This window comes from Trachypithecus francoisi, unplaced genomic scaffold (assembly GCF_009764315.1).
Source record: "Trachypithecus francoisi isolate TF-2019V2 unplaced genomic scaffold, Tfra_2.0 Lachesis_group5, whole genome shotgun sequence".
Classification (NCBI taxonomy): domain Eukaryota; kingdom Metazoa; phylum Chordata; class Mammalia; order Primates; family Cercopithecidae; genus Trachypithecus; species Trachypithecus francoisi.
In genome coordinates, this window is record NW_022681470.1 from 96,625,071 (window position 1) to 96,641,234 (window position 16,164).

The 16,164-nt window shown below is 40.1% G+C and overlaps 1 protein-coding gene across 1 annotated transcript; it reads left to right on the forward strand.

Moving 5' to 3' along the window:
• The first annotated feature begins 6,637 nt into the window (after window positions 1-6,637).
• On the forward strand, window positions 6,638-7,261 carry LOC117074381 (pseudouridine-5'-phosphatase-like). The gene is made up of 2 exons (XM_033195758.1): window positions 6,638-6,809; window positions 6,939-7,261. Exons 1-2 carry the CDS (start codon window positions 6,644-6,646, stop codon window positions 7,259-7,261), a joined length of 489 nt encoding a protein of 162 aa, XP_033051649.1. The 5' UTR covers window positions 6,638-6,643.
• The last annotated feature ends 8,903 nt before the right edge of the window (window positions 7,262-16,164 follow it).

A 16,164-nucleotide genomic window follows, 5' to 3' on the forward strand; every position in this document is an offset into this window, starting at 1 on the left:
GTTCCATAGGCAGTGACCTGGCACTGGGCAGGCCTGGAGCTTGGGTTTGCAAGAGCCAGCCTTGAGTTTATGTCTGCAGGGGTAAAACTTCACCTTGGGCCCATGGAGGTTGCCCTGGTCCTGAGGTCCATGGCAAAGTCAATTCCTCCTTTCATTCTCCTTCCCTCATATGAAGGGTATCTCTCCATACAGTGCTGCACAGGCTTGGGTAAGGGGTGACATGATTAATGTGAAACTGTCCTTTCTACCCTCTCCAATGTGTCTCTTCTTAATTTTGCACTGCACCCAAGTGCTATAATCTCTAATTTGGATTCCTTAGCTTTTAAGAAGTTATCTTCATGTGTGGATGATTGTTCAATGGATGTCTGTGAGAAGATGAGTGCTGGAAGCTCCTATTCTTCCATCTTGCTGATGTCATTCTCCCACATATGTAGCTTTTTACGTTCTCAAAACTCCTATCAATCCTTAAAAGTTGTTATTGCTATGAACATCTTACAGATACAGAAACTAATGCACTTTAGTGACTTCCTCAAGATATTCCAGCTTATTGACATGTAGCAAAACCAGGACTTGAACTCAAATCTTCAGAGTCTAAGTCCAGGACTCTTAGCACTGTCTCATAGCTGGGCCATTTTTTACATAGAACTAAATGCATAAGGGAATATCTAAAGGTGAGTAATTAGAATTGGGTAAAATTGATAAGATATTTATTAGAGGAGGAGCTTTTGAGCCAAACCTTAAGTATGGGCTGAATGTGAATTGACATCCTCAAGAAGAGGAGGAATCCTAAGCATCAGGATTAGTTTGAGCAGAGACACAGATGAGCATCTACCAAGTTAAATGCAGGAAAAAGCAAACAGATATGGTGGCTATAGGTAAGAGTCATGCTAAGGAGTAACTGAAGATTGATTAGAAGAGCACTGCTCGTTGCTTTCTTCTTGACTTTTCACACCCTTAGTGTCCATAATGCTCCCTTCTCTCTAGGCTCTCCTATTCCTCTGGAAATGTCGTAGGCTTCTCCCTTATTTAGTCACCTTTAATGAGGCATTTCCTGCTCCTCTCAATCAAGTGCTTCTCAACTCTTGCTGCCACTTTATCATCTGGAGAGTTCTGAAACACTGGTACTTGGATTCTATTCCTAGAAATTCTAATTTTATAGGTCCGTGGTGTGACCTTGGAAATCTGGATTTTTAAAAGTTCCCCAGTGGTTCTAACACACAGCTAAAGGTGAGAACCACTGACCTACACACTTCCTCTGGTCAATCTCATCTTCTCATCACATTCCTCCTAATGGCTTCCAAATGTATGTCTCCAGCCCAGATTTCTCTCCTTAGTTTCAGATCTAGATATCCTACTACCTCCTGGATGCCTTTACCTAAGTGTCTCACAAGCATCTTAAACTCAATATGCTCAAAATTGAACACCTCCTTCTATATCCTTCTACCTATATACAATCCTACTGTCTTCCCAGCTGCTCAAGCCAAAACCCCAGACCTCCCCAATTATTTCCTCTTCCTTACCTTCTACATCCAGTATGTCAGCAATCCCTATGGGTTTCTCTTTCTTAAAGTTTTCCAATTCAAATGATTTGTTTCTCAGCCCAACTGCAACTATCTTAGTTCAACCCTCCATTTCTCACCTATTTTACTACATGGATTCCTAAGTGACTTCACTGTACCCTACCTAGCCCTCCATCAACCCATTCTCAATGCTACTGCTACAAAGACCTTTCTAAAATGCAAATCTGATTATGTCATCATCTCCTGCCTAATACCCTATAATTGTTCTCCATAGCCTGTGGGATAAAATCTACCTTCTTTACCTTTGCTCACAAAGTCCTTCAGATCTCCCCTCTTTAGTTCTCCCAACTTCAGCTCTCATCCCATTCTACCTCACACCCTATACCCAACTTGTCCAACAAGATTTGTCAGAGGGAGCACCTTCTCTAAGCTACCTTCATTAAGCCCACTGTATGGGTGAGGTGTTCCTTCAGTGAGCTCCCATAATACTCTCTATCATAGCCTTTATTATCCTGAGTTAAAATAATGGGTTGACCTGGATGACTCCCTGACCACACTGCAATCTCCTCAAAGGTTAGGATCACATATTATTCCTCTTTACATATCTGATTCTTTGCATATCACAAGTGCTTAATTAAGGCTGTTGAACAAATGAGTGAATGAATAATGGCTGAGGAAGGCCAGCTGTTAAGGAAAGTTTACAACTGGCTGACAATTGTACATTTAGCAATAGAAGGTCACTGTAAGCTTTTTTATCAGAAGAATGACATACATGAAAATACTAATTAAGGAAGAATGATTTGATAATAGAGAATATGGTACAGATTTATCACATGAGAGACATCGTATAAATCACTAAACTTCGTAAGCATCAGTAGAATAGAGGGCTCATTTAAAAGAGCTGAAATATCATTATCTGTGGTGCCTACTTCATATAGTGTTGCAAATATAAAATAAAATAAAATTTTTGAAAATGTTCTGAATCCATAAATCACTATACAAGTGTAAGAAATTATAATTATGCAAATAAGAGGTGTAGGCACCAAAGAGTTTTTAGTAAAACCCAAAACAGCAGGGCATAGTGATAGTGAAAAAGAGCATGGGTCAAATGACAGCTCCACCCCTTCACTATCATGTAACTTTCAGCAGATCATTTGGCCTTTCTATGCCTCAGTGTCTTCATCTGCAAAGTATGAATACTACACTCATAGGTTTATTATGTTATTTTTGTATCTTGTATATAGCATGACAAACGGAAGGCATTCAATAAATTATACTTTTTCTTCCTTCCTGAGCAACCACTCTACACTTGTTCTTATGATATATTATCCCAAGCCTCTGACACAGGGACCAGAGCCCAGAGAAATTGGGGTAAGTAAAAGAGTTGCACCTACTGAAACTCGTATTAGTACTTAAGTAGGAAGAGAAGTGGGAAACTCTTGGCAACTAAGTGAGAACCACAAGGAGATAATGGGGTAAATGGTGCTTTAGATAAATGAATTACTTCAAAGATTAACAATGGTTGGGAGAGGGTAACAAAACAACTTTGGAACCTGATTTCCAAGCAGGTAGGTCCATGGGAAGGAATGGACTAAAAGGCGTAGGATCTGGGAGTGAGGTCAGGAGGGAAGAATCTCTCACTCACATCCCTCTTTCTCTCTTGTGCTTTTGAGTCATCATGTGGCCTCAGGCAAGTCCTTCCAACCTCTGCCTCCATCTTATGCTCTGAAAATGGGCATTGTGATAGCACAAGCACAGTAGAAAACTGAATGGCTTGTCTTCCTGACAGCACAAAGCTGCTGAGATGTCAGATCCTGATGGTCTGAGATAAAGAATATCCTAATATGCCAGTCCTGGAGTTCCTGGGCACATGGTAAGAAAAGACCAATGGAAGAACAAATCTCCAGCCACATTTTTGAATTTCAGCAAGTGGGTATTTACTAATGTGTAATGAAGAGACATTGTTCCGAATCATAACACATAGTAGGAAAAAGATTTCATGCAAAAATGTAAAGTAATCAGACTGAATACCTCAGAGTCACAGAAGCTGATTATCAATTGACAGATAATGGAAAGAAAACACAAAACTCACAGCATTCACAGTGGTTTCAAGGAAGGCAATGTTTCGCATGAAGATTTGTGAAAGCAAAAAGGCTCTACCAATTACACACATAGGAGTCTCTTCCTGACCTCACCTCTCTGTTCACGGATCTGTTCCCAGAATTCTGCGTTTAGAGACTAAAGAAAGAAAAAGAACACGCAGAAACTTAACATTTCTCCTCTTGCTTTTTTCCTACAAATTCAAAATACCTTAGTTCAGCCCTCTATCAGTTTATGATCTCATTCCTTCTAGCGCACCCTACTCTCCACCCCAGAGAGGAAGCCGGAGTCATTGTTGTAATTTTATAGACAGACACCTGGGGCCCAAAGAGTTTAAGTGACTCATGTAAGGTCACAGAGAATAGCAATTTCTCAGCTGGACCCATATCCGAGACCACTGGGCTCTCAATTTACCACATGGCCAGCTAGAATATATTTAAAAATTAACAATTGCTGAAAAAGACTAAGTTTTACATCCTGATGCCATCTTGTACAAAAAAAATACACAAAGACCATTCTTATTATTTTGAATTATTGATAAAAATGATTTCAAGACATTGTCCATAATATGGTACAATATATATCACTTGATATATGCTCCTAAGATCTTCATAGTAACACATGTCCTAACACATACCCTATAGTCAAAACTCACTTATTACATCACCGCTGGTGTAATGGGACAGGGCCAAAAAGAAAAGTTCCGTTCAGAAGACATCTAGTTTATTTTCTGGGTTTGCGTACAAATTCATATCTAAATAGTTAATGCAGTAAGGAAAATATTTCACCTGTGCTTCCCATGAGAATTTTGGAGACAGCATTTTCTCCTGTTCTATGACTCCAAGGAACAGAACGAAGCCCAGGAAGGAGCCACAGAAACAGGGAAGTGGACTGCATGCTGCCTGTCTGACGGGGGCATGCTCAGTTGCATTTTCTCAGGGGTGTTCTACAGAATGTCACTATCAGAAGATAGGTCGGGGATGGGGAGGGGAGAAACAGTCAGTTGTCCACGAGTTTCAGAAATGCTTTATCTATAGCCCCCCTTTGGAAACTCACCATATACACCCTATACATGCATAATAAACAAATAAATAAATAACTTGTTTCAATTTGCTTAATCCCGAGTTCCCAAATTTAGTTAAAACTAAAGCCTGAGGTACCTGAATACCTAGGAAGATCCCACGATACTAGTGTCTTAACTAGAAATCTATGAAGTATAAGACGTTATCATGATACCACCTCCAAGCAAAAGAGAGTTACCTTGAGTTCCTCCAATGACCTCTAATGAGTATTACCAGAACCACCCACCACCTGTGCCCTTCTCTAAATGCCTAGAACTTGGAATCATTTGTTCAGGACCAATTCCTTCTTTTGGATAGTAGAGGAAAAGAGGGTATATTAAAAAGGGAGAACCAAGAAGAGAGAGAGGAATGACAGAACTCTTCTATTTTTGATTCATCAAATTCTTGACAGCAAAAACAAAATTCACATTGGAAGACAAAACACAAATTTCAAACCACAAAATCTGCTACCTTCCAGATCTATAAGGTACCATTTCATTAGCTCTCAATCTCCATGCCTCCTATATCAACTAATTGACTGACCCAAAGGAGCAGACCTCATCTGTTCAATCCAACAAGTTAGAACCAAAGCTCAGCCGCTGGGTGACCTCTGACAGGCAACTTAACCTCAGAGTGGCCCCATTTCCACACCTGAAAGCAGAGGAAGCAGCCCTTCTGTCAGACTGGGCTGGATAGGGAATAACTAATAAAAAGAGGATCGTAAAACCCTTTGAAATACAGTCAGTGTCCTGTAAAAACCTAATAGTTATAATTAAGCTGTAGCTAGAAGTCTGCGAGGTCCACACATGACAGTCAGCAGTCATTGTGCTGGTATCTGATAAGAAGACACCCTCTGCTCCACTGCCATCAGTAGCACAAACTAGTCTTGGCTGTGTCTGATTTCTTCACACAAAGTTGTCAGAGTAAAAATATTGCTGCAGTCAAGTTGTCTTGATCCAATCATCACCATGTTTCATTAGAGATAAAATCCTGCCAGCCTCCTACATATTATGAACCTCTGTTCCCTGTGACTGGGGCAATCTCCTTCATGAAACTAGCACCTGCTGCAGAGGCCACCCCACTGTAGAGCACAGGTTTGTTCTAACCACATCAAAAGGGGCAAAAGCACTCACCAAACTACAGTGGGGGTGGTAAAGACAACACCTTCTAACTGGTACTTTCCACAGCAAATTATTATTATCTCCATGCAGGCAATAAGGAATTAAAGTGGTAGTATTGAATAATGGTAGAGTGTGGGTTTTAGAGGCTGACAGGTCTGGATTCCAATTCCAGCTCTGCCACTTGCCAACTTAATTGACCTTAGGTAAGTTACTTAGCATCACAAAGACTCAGTTTCTCCATCTACAAAATGAGACTATGCATGCTTACTACACAGGATTGGTGTAAGAATTAAATAACAGAGACAATAATTACTTTTGTTTCTGGCTTATAGTGATTGATGATGATAATGATGATCACAACAAAAGATAGAGTCCCCATCACCACATCTCATAGGCCAAAACCTCCCTCACTAAACTGGAGATGCAGGGTAGAGGTATATTTGGCCATATTTGAGTTCTCAGAACCTGAACCAATGTCTATCAAATTTGATTAGACCGAATTGATCATATAATGCTCAGTGGAGAAGATTAGGATGAAATATGTCAGATGCTTGGATTAGAAAGGTGAGGTCTCCATCCCAGCTAACACAGTGAAACCCCATCTCTACTAAAAATACGAAAAGCTAGCCTGGCGTAGTGGCACACACCTGTAGTCCCAGCTACTCCAGAGGCCGAGGCAGGAGAATCGCTTGAACCTGGGAGGTGGAGGTTGCAGTGAGCTGAGATCGTGCCACGGCACTACAGTCTGGGTGACAGAGTGAGACTCCATCTCAAAAAAAAAAAAAAAAAAAGATGAGGTCTCTTTGCTCCTCACTCCCACCCAGACCGAGAAGGCAGCACCATGGGAGCACCCCTGCCCACACCCTCACCACAGCTTATCACCCACCTCGTCTTTGACATGGATGGCCTTCTTCTGGATACTGAATGGCTATATTCAGTGGTGTTTCAAGAAATATGCAATTGCTATGAAAAGAAATACAGCTGGGATGTAAAGTCCCTGGTAATGGGTAAGTAGGCATTAGAGGCAGCACAGATTATAATAGACATCTTGCAGCTCCTGATGTCCAAGGAGGAGCTGGTGGAAGAAAGCCAAACAGAGTTAAAGGAAGTGTTCCCTATAGCTGTGCTCATGTCAGGGGCTGAGAAATTCATTGTCCACCTGCAGAAACACAGCATCCCGTTTGCCATGGCCACTAACTCAGGGTCTTCCTCATTGGAGATGAAGGCAAACCAACACAAGGAGTTCTTCAGCTTGTTTTCTCACATCATGCTTGGAGATGACCCCAAAGTCCAGCACAGCAAGCCAGACCCCAACATCCTCCTAGCTTATGCCAAGAGGTTCTCTCCCTGTCCTCCTATGGAGAAGTGCCTTGTCTTTGAAGATGCTCTCAATGAGGTGGAGGTTACCCTGGCAACCGGGATGCAGGTGGTCATGGTTCCAGACAGAAACTTGAGCTGAGACTTGAGGAGAAAGGCCACCCTGGTGCCGAATTCCCTGAAGGACTTCCAGCCTGAGCTGTTTGGTTTGCTCCACCCCCAGCCCACTGTCATGGTCCACACTGCTGGGGGAAAGGGAAAGAAATCAGCAACTCCCAAATCCCAGACAGCACAGTGATTTTAGCCTCCTAAGGTTTGCCTTTCCATCCTGCGTTGGCTTGCCCCACTCTAAAATGTTGATGAAATGTAGCTTGACAGCTGAGAGAAACTTAGTAGAGACAAAAATGAAGCCCAGAACAAAGATTGAACTTGAATTACCATCTCAAAAACCAAGCTGATGGAATATGTGATAAAGTGAATGTACATGCATATATATATGTATCAGTAGGTTCATATGCATATAGGCATTACATGTATATGTATGTAGATATATGCATGTCTGTATATGTAAGATGTATACTTTTCCAAGACAAAATGGAACATGATTTCTCTTTTGTTCTAGTTTTTCTGAAACCCTGGCTGGAAAAATGTAAACTATGTATGCATGTAAGTATATGCTTCATGTGTACATATGTATGTATTATACGTATATTTATATCGATTATCCACATCACTCTCCTCGGTGTTCATGTCAACATGCAATGGCAACTGACAAAGTGAGATGATAGTTCTGGCTGGTTTGCGATCTGAGTGGGAAAGTCATTTTTGGTGAGCACTAAGAAATATTTCTCCTTATTAGCTAACATTAAAATTCCTTCTGCGACCTCAGAATATCTCTGGATTTTCACTTTATCGACTGACTCTGAGCCACATCATCTATAATTTGTTGTTAGTGTGAACACAACTGTAGCATTTATCTGGTATCTACATCTTTATCCACATTGGAGAATGTTTTCTACCTCACAATAACCATTTGCCTCATTTAAGAACACTGATGGCCTACACTTTTTGTATAGAAATAGAATTTGATTTCAGAATGTATGCTTAGTGAGACTGAGTGCCCACGAACAATTTTGGAATCACTGATCAGACATTGCACTTCTGTGATTATTCACTTTTATAGATTTACTCAGTCTTTAGAATTTGTCTATGATTTGTCAGAGAAAAATGGTGATAGCCTTGGAAATGGGGAGTGAAGAAGCGCTGCTCAATTGTGGCTCAGCCATTCTCCGTGGCCTCTGCCCTTTGACATCCTTGAGCTACTCTTCAACTCTGGAAGTTGTGGACAAACCGTAGGAATGCATGTGTGCGTCTGGTGGAGTCACTGTGGATGACAGGCCCTGGCTATTGATTGATTGTGCATCACTTTAGCAAATTCATTTGCTCATTCCTTTTTTTTTTTTTTCTTTTCTGAGATGGAGTCTCACTCTGTCACCATGCTGGAGTGCAGTGGCATGATCTCGGCTCACTGCAACCTCCATCTCCCGGGTTCAAGAAATTCTCCTGCCTTGGCCTCCCAAGTAGCTGGGACTACAAGCATGCACTACTACACCTGGCTGATTTTTGTATTTTTAGTAGAGACAGGGTTTCACCATTTTGGCCAGGCTAATCTCAAATTCATGACCTCAAGTGATCCACCTGCCTGGGTCTCCCAAAGTGTTGAGATTACAAGCATAAGCAACTGCACCCAGCCCATGTCCTCATTCCTGATGGCCTGTATACATTTCTGCACTTTGAATTCTCCTTCAAACCAGTTGTAATGTCTTACAGTTTCCCTCACAAATTGAATTGGTTTAATAAAATTTTGTAACATATGTTAAAAAAAAAAAAAAGAAGAAGAAGAAGAAGAAGAAAAGATGAGGTCTCTTTCATAAGCCATTGAATACATGTGGGCAAAACCAGTTCACTTACCCTCTCCTAGGCTGATGCCCCAGGCAGTTTCCTCACTGAGGCAAATTCTGCTTATTCAAATCCTTATTTGAGTAATAATAGCAGAGGAAGTTCAGGCTGGCTCAGATGATACTCTTGGAATTGCTTTTAAGATACAGATATGAAACCAGTCCCACGGCAAAAATCATTTCTCCAACCTCTATTTTTAATCTCTAAAATACCGTACTGATCAGGCCAGTGTAGGAAGAAGTAGGATAATTTTAATATTAATATCCTACCAAATATTAATAGACTGCTCTTGCCTTCCCCATCCTCACTCCCACCTGTTTTGTGCCGACAATCTAGCCAATCATTCAGTGCTTTCAGAAAGATTTTTTAAAATAAAATTGTACCCACTCTCCATCTTACGGTTTATTGCTACTTCTCTAAAGTGTTCCTTTTCTACTCCATCTCTTCTTCCCAATCCCGCTATCAAAAAGTGACTTCTTCTGAACTCTTACAGGGCTACTCTCTAGTCATGGCATTTGCATATAGTCTTGTATATGATAAATACATGCAATTCATTCATTCTTTCAATGAACAAATATTTCCTGAGGGCCTGCTCTCTGCCACTGGGAACACAACAGCAAACAAAACATAAGTGGAACTGCTTTCATGGAACCTGCATCTTACTGTATTCAATTTCTTTCTTCCTGAATGGATGGAGGGTTGAAATCAACTTTTTCTTCTGAAAGGATCAAGGCAACATGGCCTTTTGCCAAAGAGTGATAAAGTCTCCACTATAGTCTGACTGTTCAACTCTCTTTTTCTCAAAATATGCTTTGCCCATTTCTACTCCCTATCTTTCCTCACACTGCCTGGAATGTCTCTGTTTCACTTGGCCTGCCTGAAATCCACTCACCCTATCCAGAACAACTCCCATCTCCTCCCTGAAGCCTTCCTACACCACTTCACCCAGCAGTAGTCCCTTTTTCCTTGTAGAGCACTTGTGGATTGTAACCTAACGTCACAACTATATCATACCTTCTGAATGCCTTGAATGGGTCTTTTCCAATGCTCTATACTCTTTCACCTTCCATTTATCAGGTTCTTAATGAAAGTTTTTGATTAACTAAGTAGCAAGGCAGTGTGAACATTCATGGAACAGATGAGGATAAATTATCTAGAATGACGAAATCAGTATCTAGGGCTTGTATTCAGAGACTTTCAAAGAGTTTTACACCTTGAAAAACACAACAAAAGAGATTTTAAAGACTAATTTTGAAATGTTGGCCCTGAAAGTATGGACTACATTTATATTAGAATAACTGATTTTGACCTTATAAGAAGTTGTAATTATTCCCCACTTGTCATATCTATAGGATGTGGTTCACTTCAAAGATCAAATTTGTGCTGCCAAAAGCATTTGTTTTTTAAAATTTAGGAAATACTCTCAAAGATCTGGTTGTAGATGAGCTATTAGTGGTTCACCCTCTGCTCAGAGCTAACAGTGAGCCCACTGAGAGCCCCGAACCAGACGGGGCTTGGTCAGACACCCAGAGAAGCAGCACCAACAGCACTCTTCATCTGCATATAAGGAAGCGCCTCAGAAAAAAATCTTTAAAGTTCTAACCATACATCTGACAAAATAGCCAAAAGACTAACACTTATTGTGCAACCACTTTCATGACTGTTAAGGTTTTTTAAGGGCCATTTAACTTTATTACACTTACAAAAATTTTATTAAAAATGTATTAAGCGCCGAGTGTCCTGCCAGGTACAATATAAACTGAGTAAATAAAGTACATTCTTGTCTTCTCTTTATTTCATCTCCTTTCTCTTGGAATCAAACTTTTATTTTAAATGATTCTATGTATTTAATTTGTAATAGGTAACATATTCACATGGCTTAAATATTAAAAAGTGGAAGAAAGTATGCAGTAAAAAGGCACTTCCCCATCCCTCTCCCTATAGGTAACCACTGTTGTTGGGTTTGTTTGTTTTTCTAATTATTACAAAAAATTATAGCATGTACAAGAAAATACCAATATCAGTCTTATTTTTGGAATTAAACCTTTCTTACCATAACATATCCCACTTCAAATCATCGGGAGGTAGGGTGGAGTGCTTCTTGCTACCATGAACAATGCCTACAGTAGAACAGAGGGCTTAATAAATGCTTATGGACCAAGAGAGACTCACTGAGAGAAGAATCAAGAAGGACACAGTCAATTTTCTGCTTCTTTACCAATACTACTATGAACTCAATCAGATCCTCACTTGAGGGAAAGGGACACAGACCTTGACTGGTTCCCCTTGAGGTCTCCTCATCCCTCTCCTATTTCCCTACCTGAGATTAAATGGTTTTGAGAGCGGGATGGGAAAAGAGAAATTTAAAAAGAGAAGAGAAGAGGAAATAAGGAAAGGAAAGAAACTGAAAGAAAGATGCTGAGGCAGACAGGGAAGGCAGAGCTCCAGAGAAGCAGGCACTGCTCTGAGAGGAAGGATCAGAAGGAAGGCCATCAAAACACTCAGCACTGCCATCCACCCTGCTGCCTTGTTCCACTGCCATCCTTACTTCAGGGACAGAGTAGGATTCATGGTGCTGAAACACCCAAGATTAGGACTGAATAATTACATCATGACATGAAGCAGTTAGGGGATGTCTAGACCTGAAGAAAACATTTCAAGCTAGACTGACACATGCCTGCCTATGCTCTTTTCCACATTTGGGAGGTCATGGCCTTAATTCCCACACCCAAAGTATGTATTATGTGTGAAGCCTCAGTTCCAGCCTTTTTATGGTATGCCTTTTTGTCAGAAGCAAAATCTCTCTCAAAAACATTTTTTTTCAGTTCTTCACATACAAATCCTCTTACCCCAAAGAGTAACTTACAATTCTATTAGAACCGCATCTAAGTCCAAGAAAAATCTGGAATGTCACACAGCACCTCTACCCTTGAGGAGCTATGACCCTTCTTTCATACTGCAGTTGAAAACCTCTTTATAACAAACACCATAAAGCCTCTATGGCCCAGGGAAAGATACCTGCTTCCTTAATTCACAATATTGGTCAAATGATAAAAATTCATTTGTACCATTCAGTGTGTCTCCGTGAAACTGAGGCGCTGCTGGTTAGGATAAAGATACTGTTATAGAACAGAGAATACAAATCACTTGAAATCTATAACCAGTTTAACAACAAAGACAGCCAGAAGCCCTCTGCTACTCTGGGTGAGAGCAGGAGCAGGCAGATGGTAGAAATGCCCTCCCTGGCACCCGTGCCCAGTCACCCTGCAAGGCATGACGTAAGATGAAAGCATCTGCTGACTCTCAGAGGTATAATTACAACCAGGGTGGGGGTGTAATTAAAGTAAGGGTAATTTACCTTAAAGAAGATAAAAATTAAGGATTATTAATGATCATAATAATTAGCTCTTTTATATCTAAGAATCACAAAATGCTTTACAAGCTGCAATTATCACAGCTCCCCTCTGAGGAAGGGATTCATATCTTACAGTTCCTCATTTAACAGTGGGATGAAGCAATGGGCATCAGGGAAGGCAGAGGGAGGTGGACTACTGTCTCCTCTGTCATCTGTCCTATAAGTGGTGAAACTAGAAAGAGGCCCCAGAAGGGCTGACTCTTATTAAGGTGAGTACCCTCATCCCCAAGTCATCACGCAAACAGATGGTCCATCCCAGAACAAGTGATTCATCTCATTCTGGCCTGTTGGTCATTTAAACTGCCACAATGCAATAAAATTATATCATATCAGCAAGCATTTTTTAAAACATCTAGTAGAAATAAAAGATATAGCACTACCTTCAAGCAACTTAAAACCTAATTGAGAACACAAAACAAGCACCCATTAAACTAGAGAAGAATATGAAAATTACACATTAACTGGTACTAGATTGTATAATGCTGACTATGTATGCTGTGGGGGGAAATTTTTAATAGAAAGATCATTGCGTGTAAAGGTCAAAGAAGGTTTTGGAGAGGAGATGGAACTTCTCTGGGGCCTAAAAGAAATTATATTAGGTTTTAGACTGACAGAGGTGAGGTCTAGGAAGTGGGTCAATGAATAAAAAGAAATGATCAGAAAACTTGAAAGATTTAACACATAATTTTTTTAAGAAGTCTTTGATGGAGAGGTGTTTGAAGTACTTTACACTTTTTCAAAGCCATGTAGAATCACCCTACTTTGAACACTTTCCCAGAGTGTCAACACCATAGTTTATACTGGGTTCTGAAGAAGTACATTAGGCTAAAGATGACAATAGAACCTTCTCTGCTTTATCTAAATTTTCACTCTGGAAGTTATCCAGTTGAGCTGAGTCAAAGCCTGGGCCAGGTAAACGCCACAGGATGTCAAAAAGTGACAAGGCTTCATATTGATATAACATTAAAGCATCTAAGTGATATAAATTTTATTTTCTCTTTTCAATTCCTCTGTAATAAAGAACTCAAGTCTCAACGTCAAGTGCTGGGATAATACTATAGCTGTGCCCTGGACTGATAAAGAAGAGCATTCTTGCAGAAATGGAGCAGGATCACCCAGGTCTTTCCTGGGCCGGTCAGTAGTATTCTCTGACCTTTTAGCGTCTCAGTCTCCAGTCTTAAAAAAGACTGATATTGGAGCTTTTTGTATGGGGCTCTTTCAGATTATAACAATATTTTTATTTTTTGATGGTCCACAGTAAAGGAACACTACTACATTCCAAGAATTCCCAGTTGGTCTTAACCAAAAATAGACTGAACCAATTTGTTAGCATTTGATATAATTTTCTACATTCTTTAGCATTTACCAACATTTTGAAAAACTAGAAAGCCATGGAAACTATTTCCCTGTCCAAACCTTATGTTACAGACTCCTTTTAAAATGATATTCTCAAATAATGACAGTGTGTAAAATAAAAGAACATTATGTAGCAATGAAGATACTTCACCAGGAGAATTTCAAACTTGATTTTGGATTTAGCATCTGAATCTACTTTACAACCTTTCTGATGATGGACCAAGAGCAGGAAGGGAGGCCAATTCTCTTAGGGTTATGCAGGTTTTTAAATATTTTCCCTTATGCTGAACTGACTTTAAATAAAAGTGGGTAGGAGAACCATCACTGAATTTAAGATCTAGCTTCATTCAGAGAGGAGAAAGGGTTTTTCTGTTATAATAAATGCAATTTGGGGTATTTTTTCAAGGCTGTTCAAAAGCATAGTGGTGGGGGGAACTGCCATTCTAACTACAATTTTAGAATGGTTAATACTATTTTTCCCTTTATTTTCATGGAACCTAACACTATCCAGTTCCCTTTAGGGTTTATTCACTATAGGAAAGTAATGGAGTCATGCAAATGCATCCCATCACCTGAGCTGAGGTTTCCCAATAGATCACACACAGGAGGATACAAACAAAAGCAGACATAAGGCAGGCCTTGCCTAGGTTATTCCTTGAAGAACACTCATACAAAAGGCTAGTGCTCTCTGTGAGAGAGTGTGCTTCCGTGATCACATGATTGCAGTGCAGTGTGATCAGTGCTTATGATGGTCCTATCTTAGAATCCAAAGAGTAAGAGAGCTGCATAAAACCCTAAAAAGAAGGGGAAAAATGAGAAGTCTTCACCCTTCACCAAGGAGTTGCCACATCAAATTTGCTAACTTAGCCCAAGAAATAGTGACAGTTCTGACAGTCCTAGGAAAACCACTAAATCGTAGACTTCAGTGTTGAAGTCCTTAAGAGGCAGAAATTAGCCTTGCTTATAATTGTCTTCCCACTCCCTGTCACTTCTACCTTCCTCTGTACCCCACATCTGGGATGGCAGCAAGTGAGGGGGCAAATAGAGTTCAACTCCATTATCATTTGGACCAATCTGCAAATAAAGAAATAACCATCAAGATTTAGATTCCAAACTTTCACTCAAGCCATTGAAGGATCCCACAATTGCCTGAAAATTCAGAAAACCAATACTTGCCTCTGTTGGACAAGGGAGGAGACAAAAGTGCAGAGAAGCCATTGAATCATTTAATAGTCTTCATAAATTATGAACCAAAGTTTCACATAGTCTGAAATGTAAGGATGGAAGTCACTGACAACCATGGATAAAATCCAATTCCTTACAATAAAACAGCACTGAAATTTGCAAATGATCAGCCAGATTGAGAAAGCCCTGATGGATATAATGGGCTAGAATGACCGATTACCTCAATGTGCTTCCAGGAGAAGCAGACTCAAGTGTTTAGGTGTCATAACCATTAGTAACTTAGGCTGAGCAGGATGATTATACCTACAATAATGCATTACACCAGCTCTTTTTCCCCAGGGGCATCAATATGCTAACAAGAAAAACTAATGAACAAACTTCATTTAGGTTTAATGTCTCCAAGAATGAAATCTCACAGATTTCAAATTTTCTTATGAACAGTTTAATAAAAATATATTTCTAAGATACCCTTCCAAACTGTTTACTAAGGAGGCAGTATCCAATCTGTAGGAAAACCATCATAAGATCCGGGAAACAAATGTAAAAATTTTTCCCACCTGCATTTTTAGAGAAGAAACTAACCAATTCTTTACATCTCTCTCATTGCCCTAGAATTGAAGCAACAGCTTCTGGCACGGCTTATGAGCAGCTTACCATGGACTGTCACATCCCATGGAGAAATTAATTGGTTTTCATCAGTTTATTTCAAAGTTTCTGCTTAATCCCAAACTAGAGATTGTATCTTTTACAAAGCAAATGGCTTAGAGTTTACTCCTTTGTAATGAAGTAATAATCAATTCAAATTGTGAACATTTAATACCTTTGTTTTATTATTTAATTTAGTTTTAACAATTAAAGAAAATTGGAGATTCTGCCAAATATTCTACCCTCTCATGTTAGGTGGGGCCAGTACTGTGACTGTCAGGAGGCAAGGTCTGTGAACCTCATGCCAAATAGCTACGTGAGCAAATAGTGAGATAAACAAGCCATTTGTGGAGACAGAGGTGGAGCTGGGCTTGGTTAGGAATGAATCAGGCCATCCCACAGAGTGGGTGTCTCCTTCCCAAGTTGCTTTCCAGGGCACAATTAAAATCCCTATAAAAGGCCCAGCTCCCAGTTACCCAGTACAC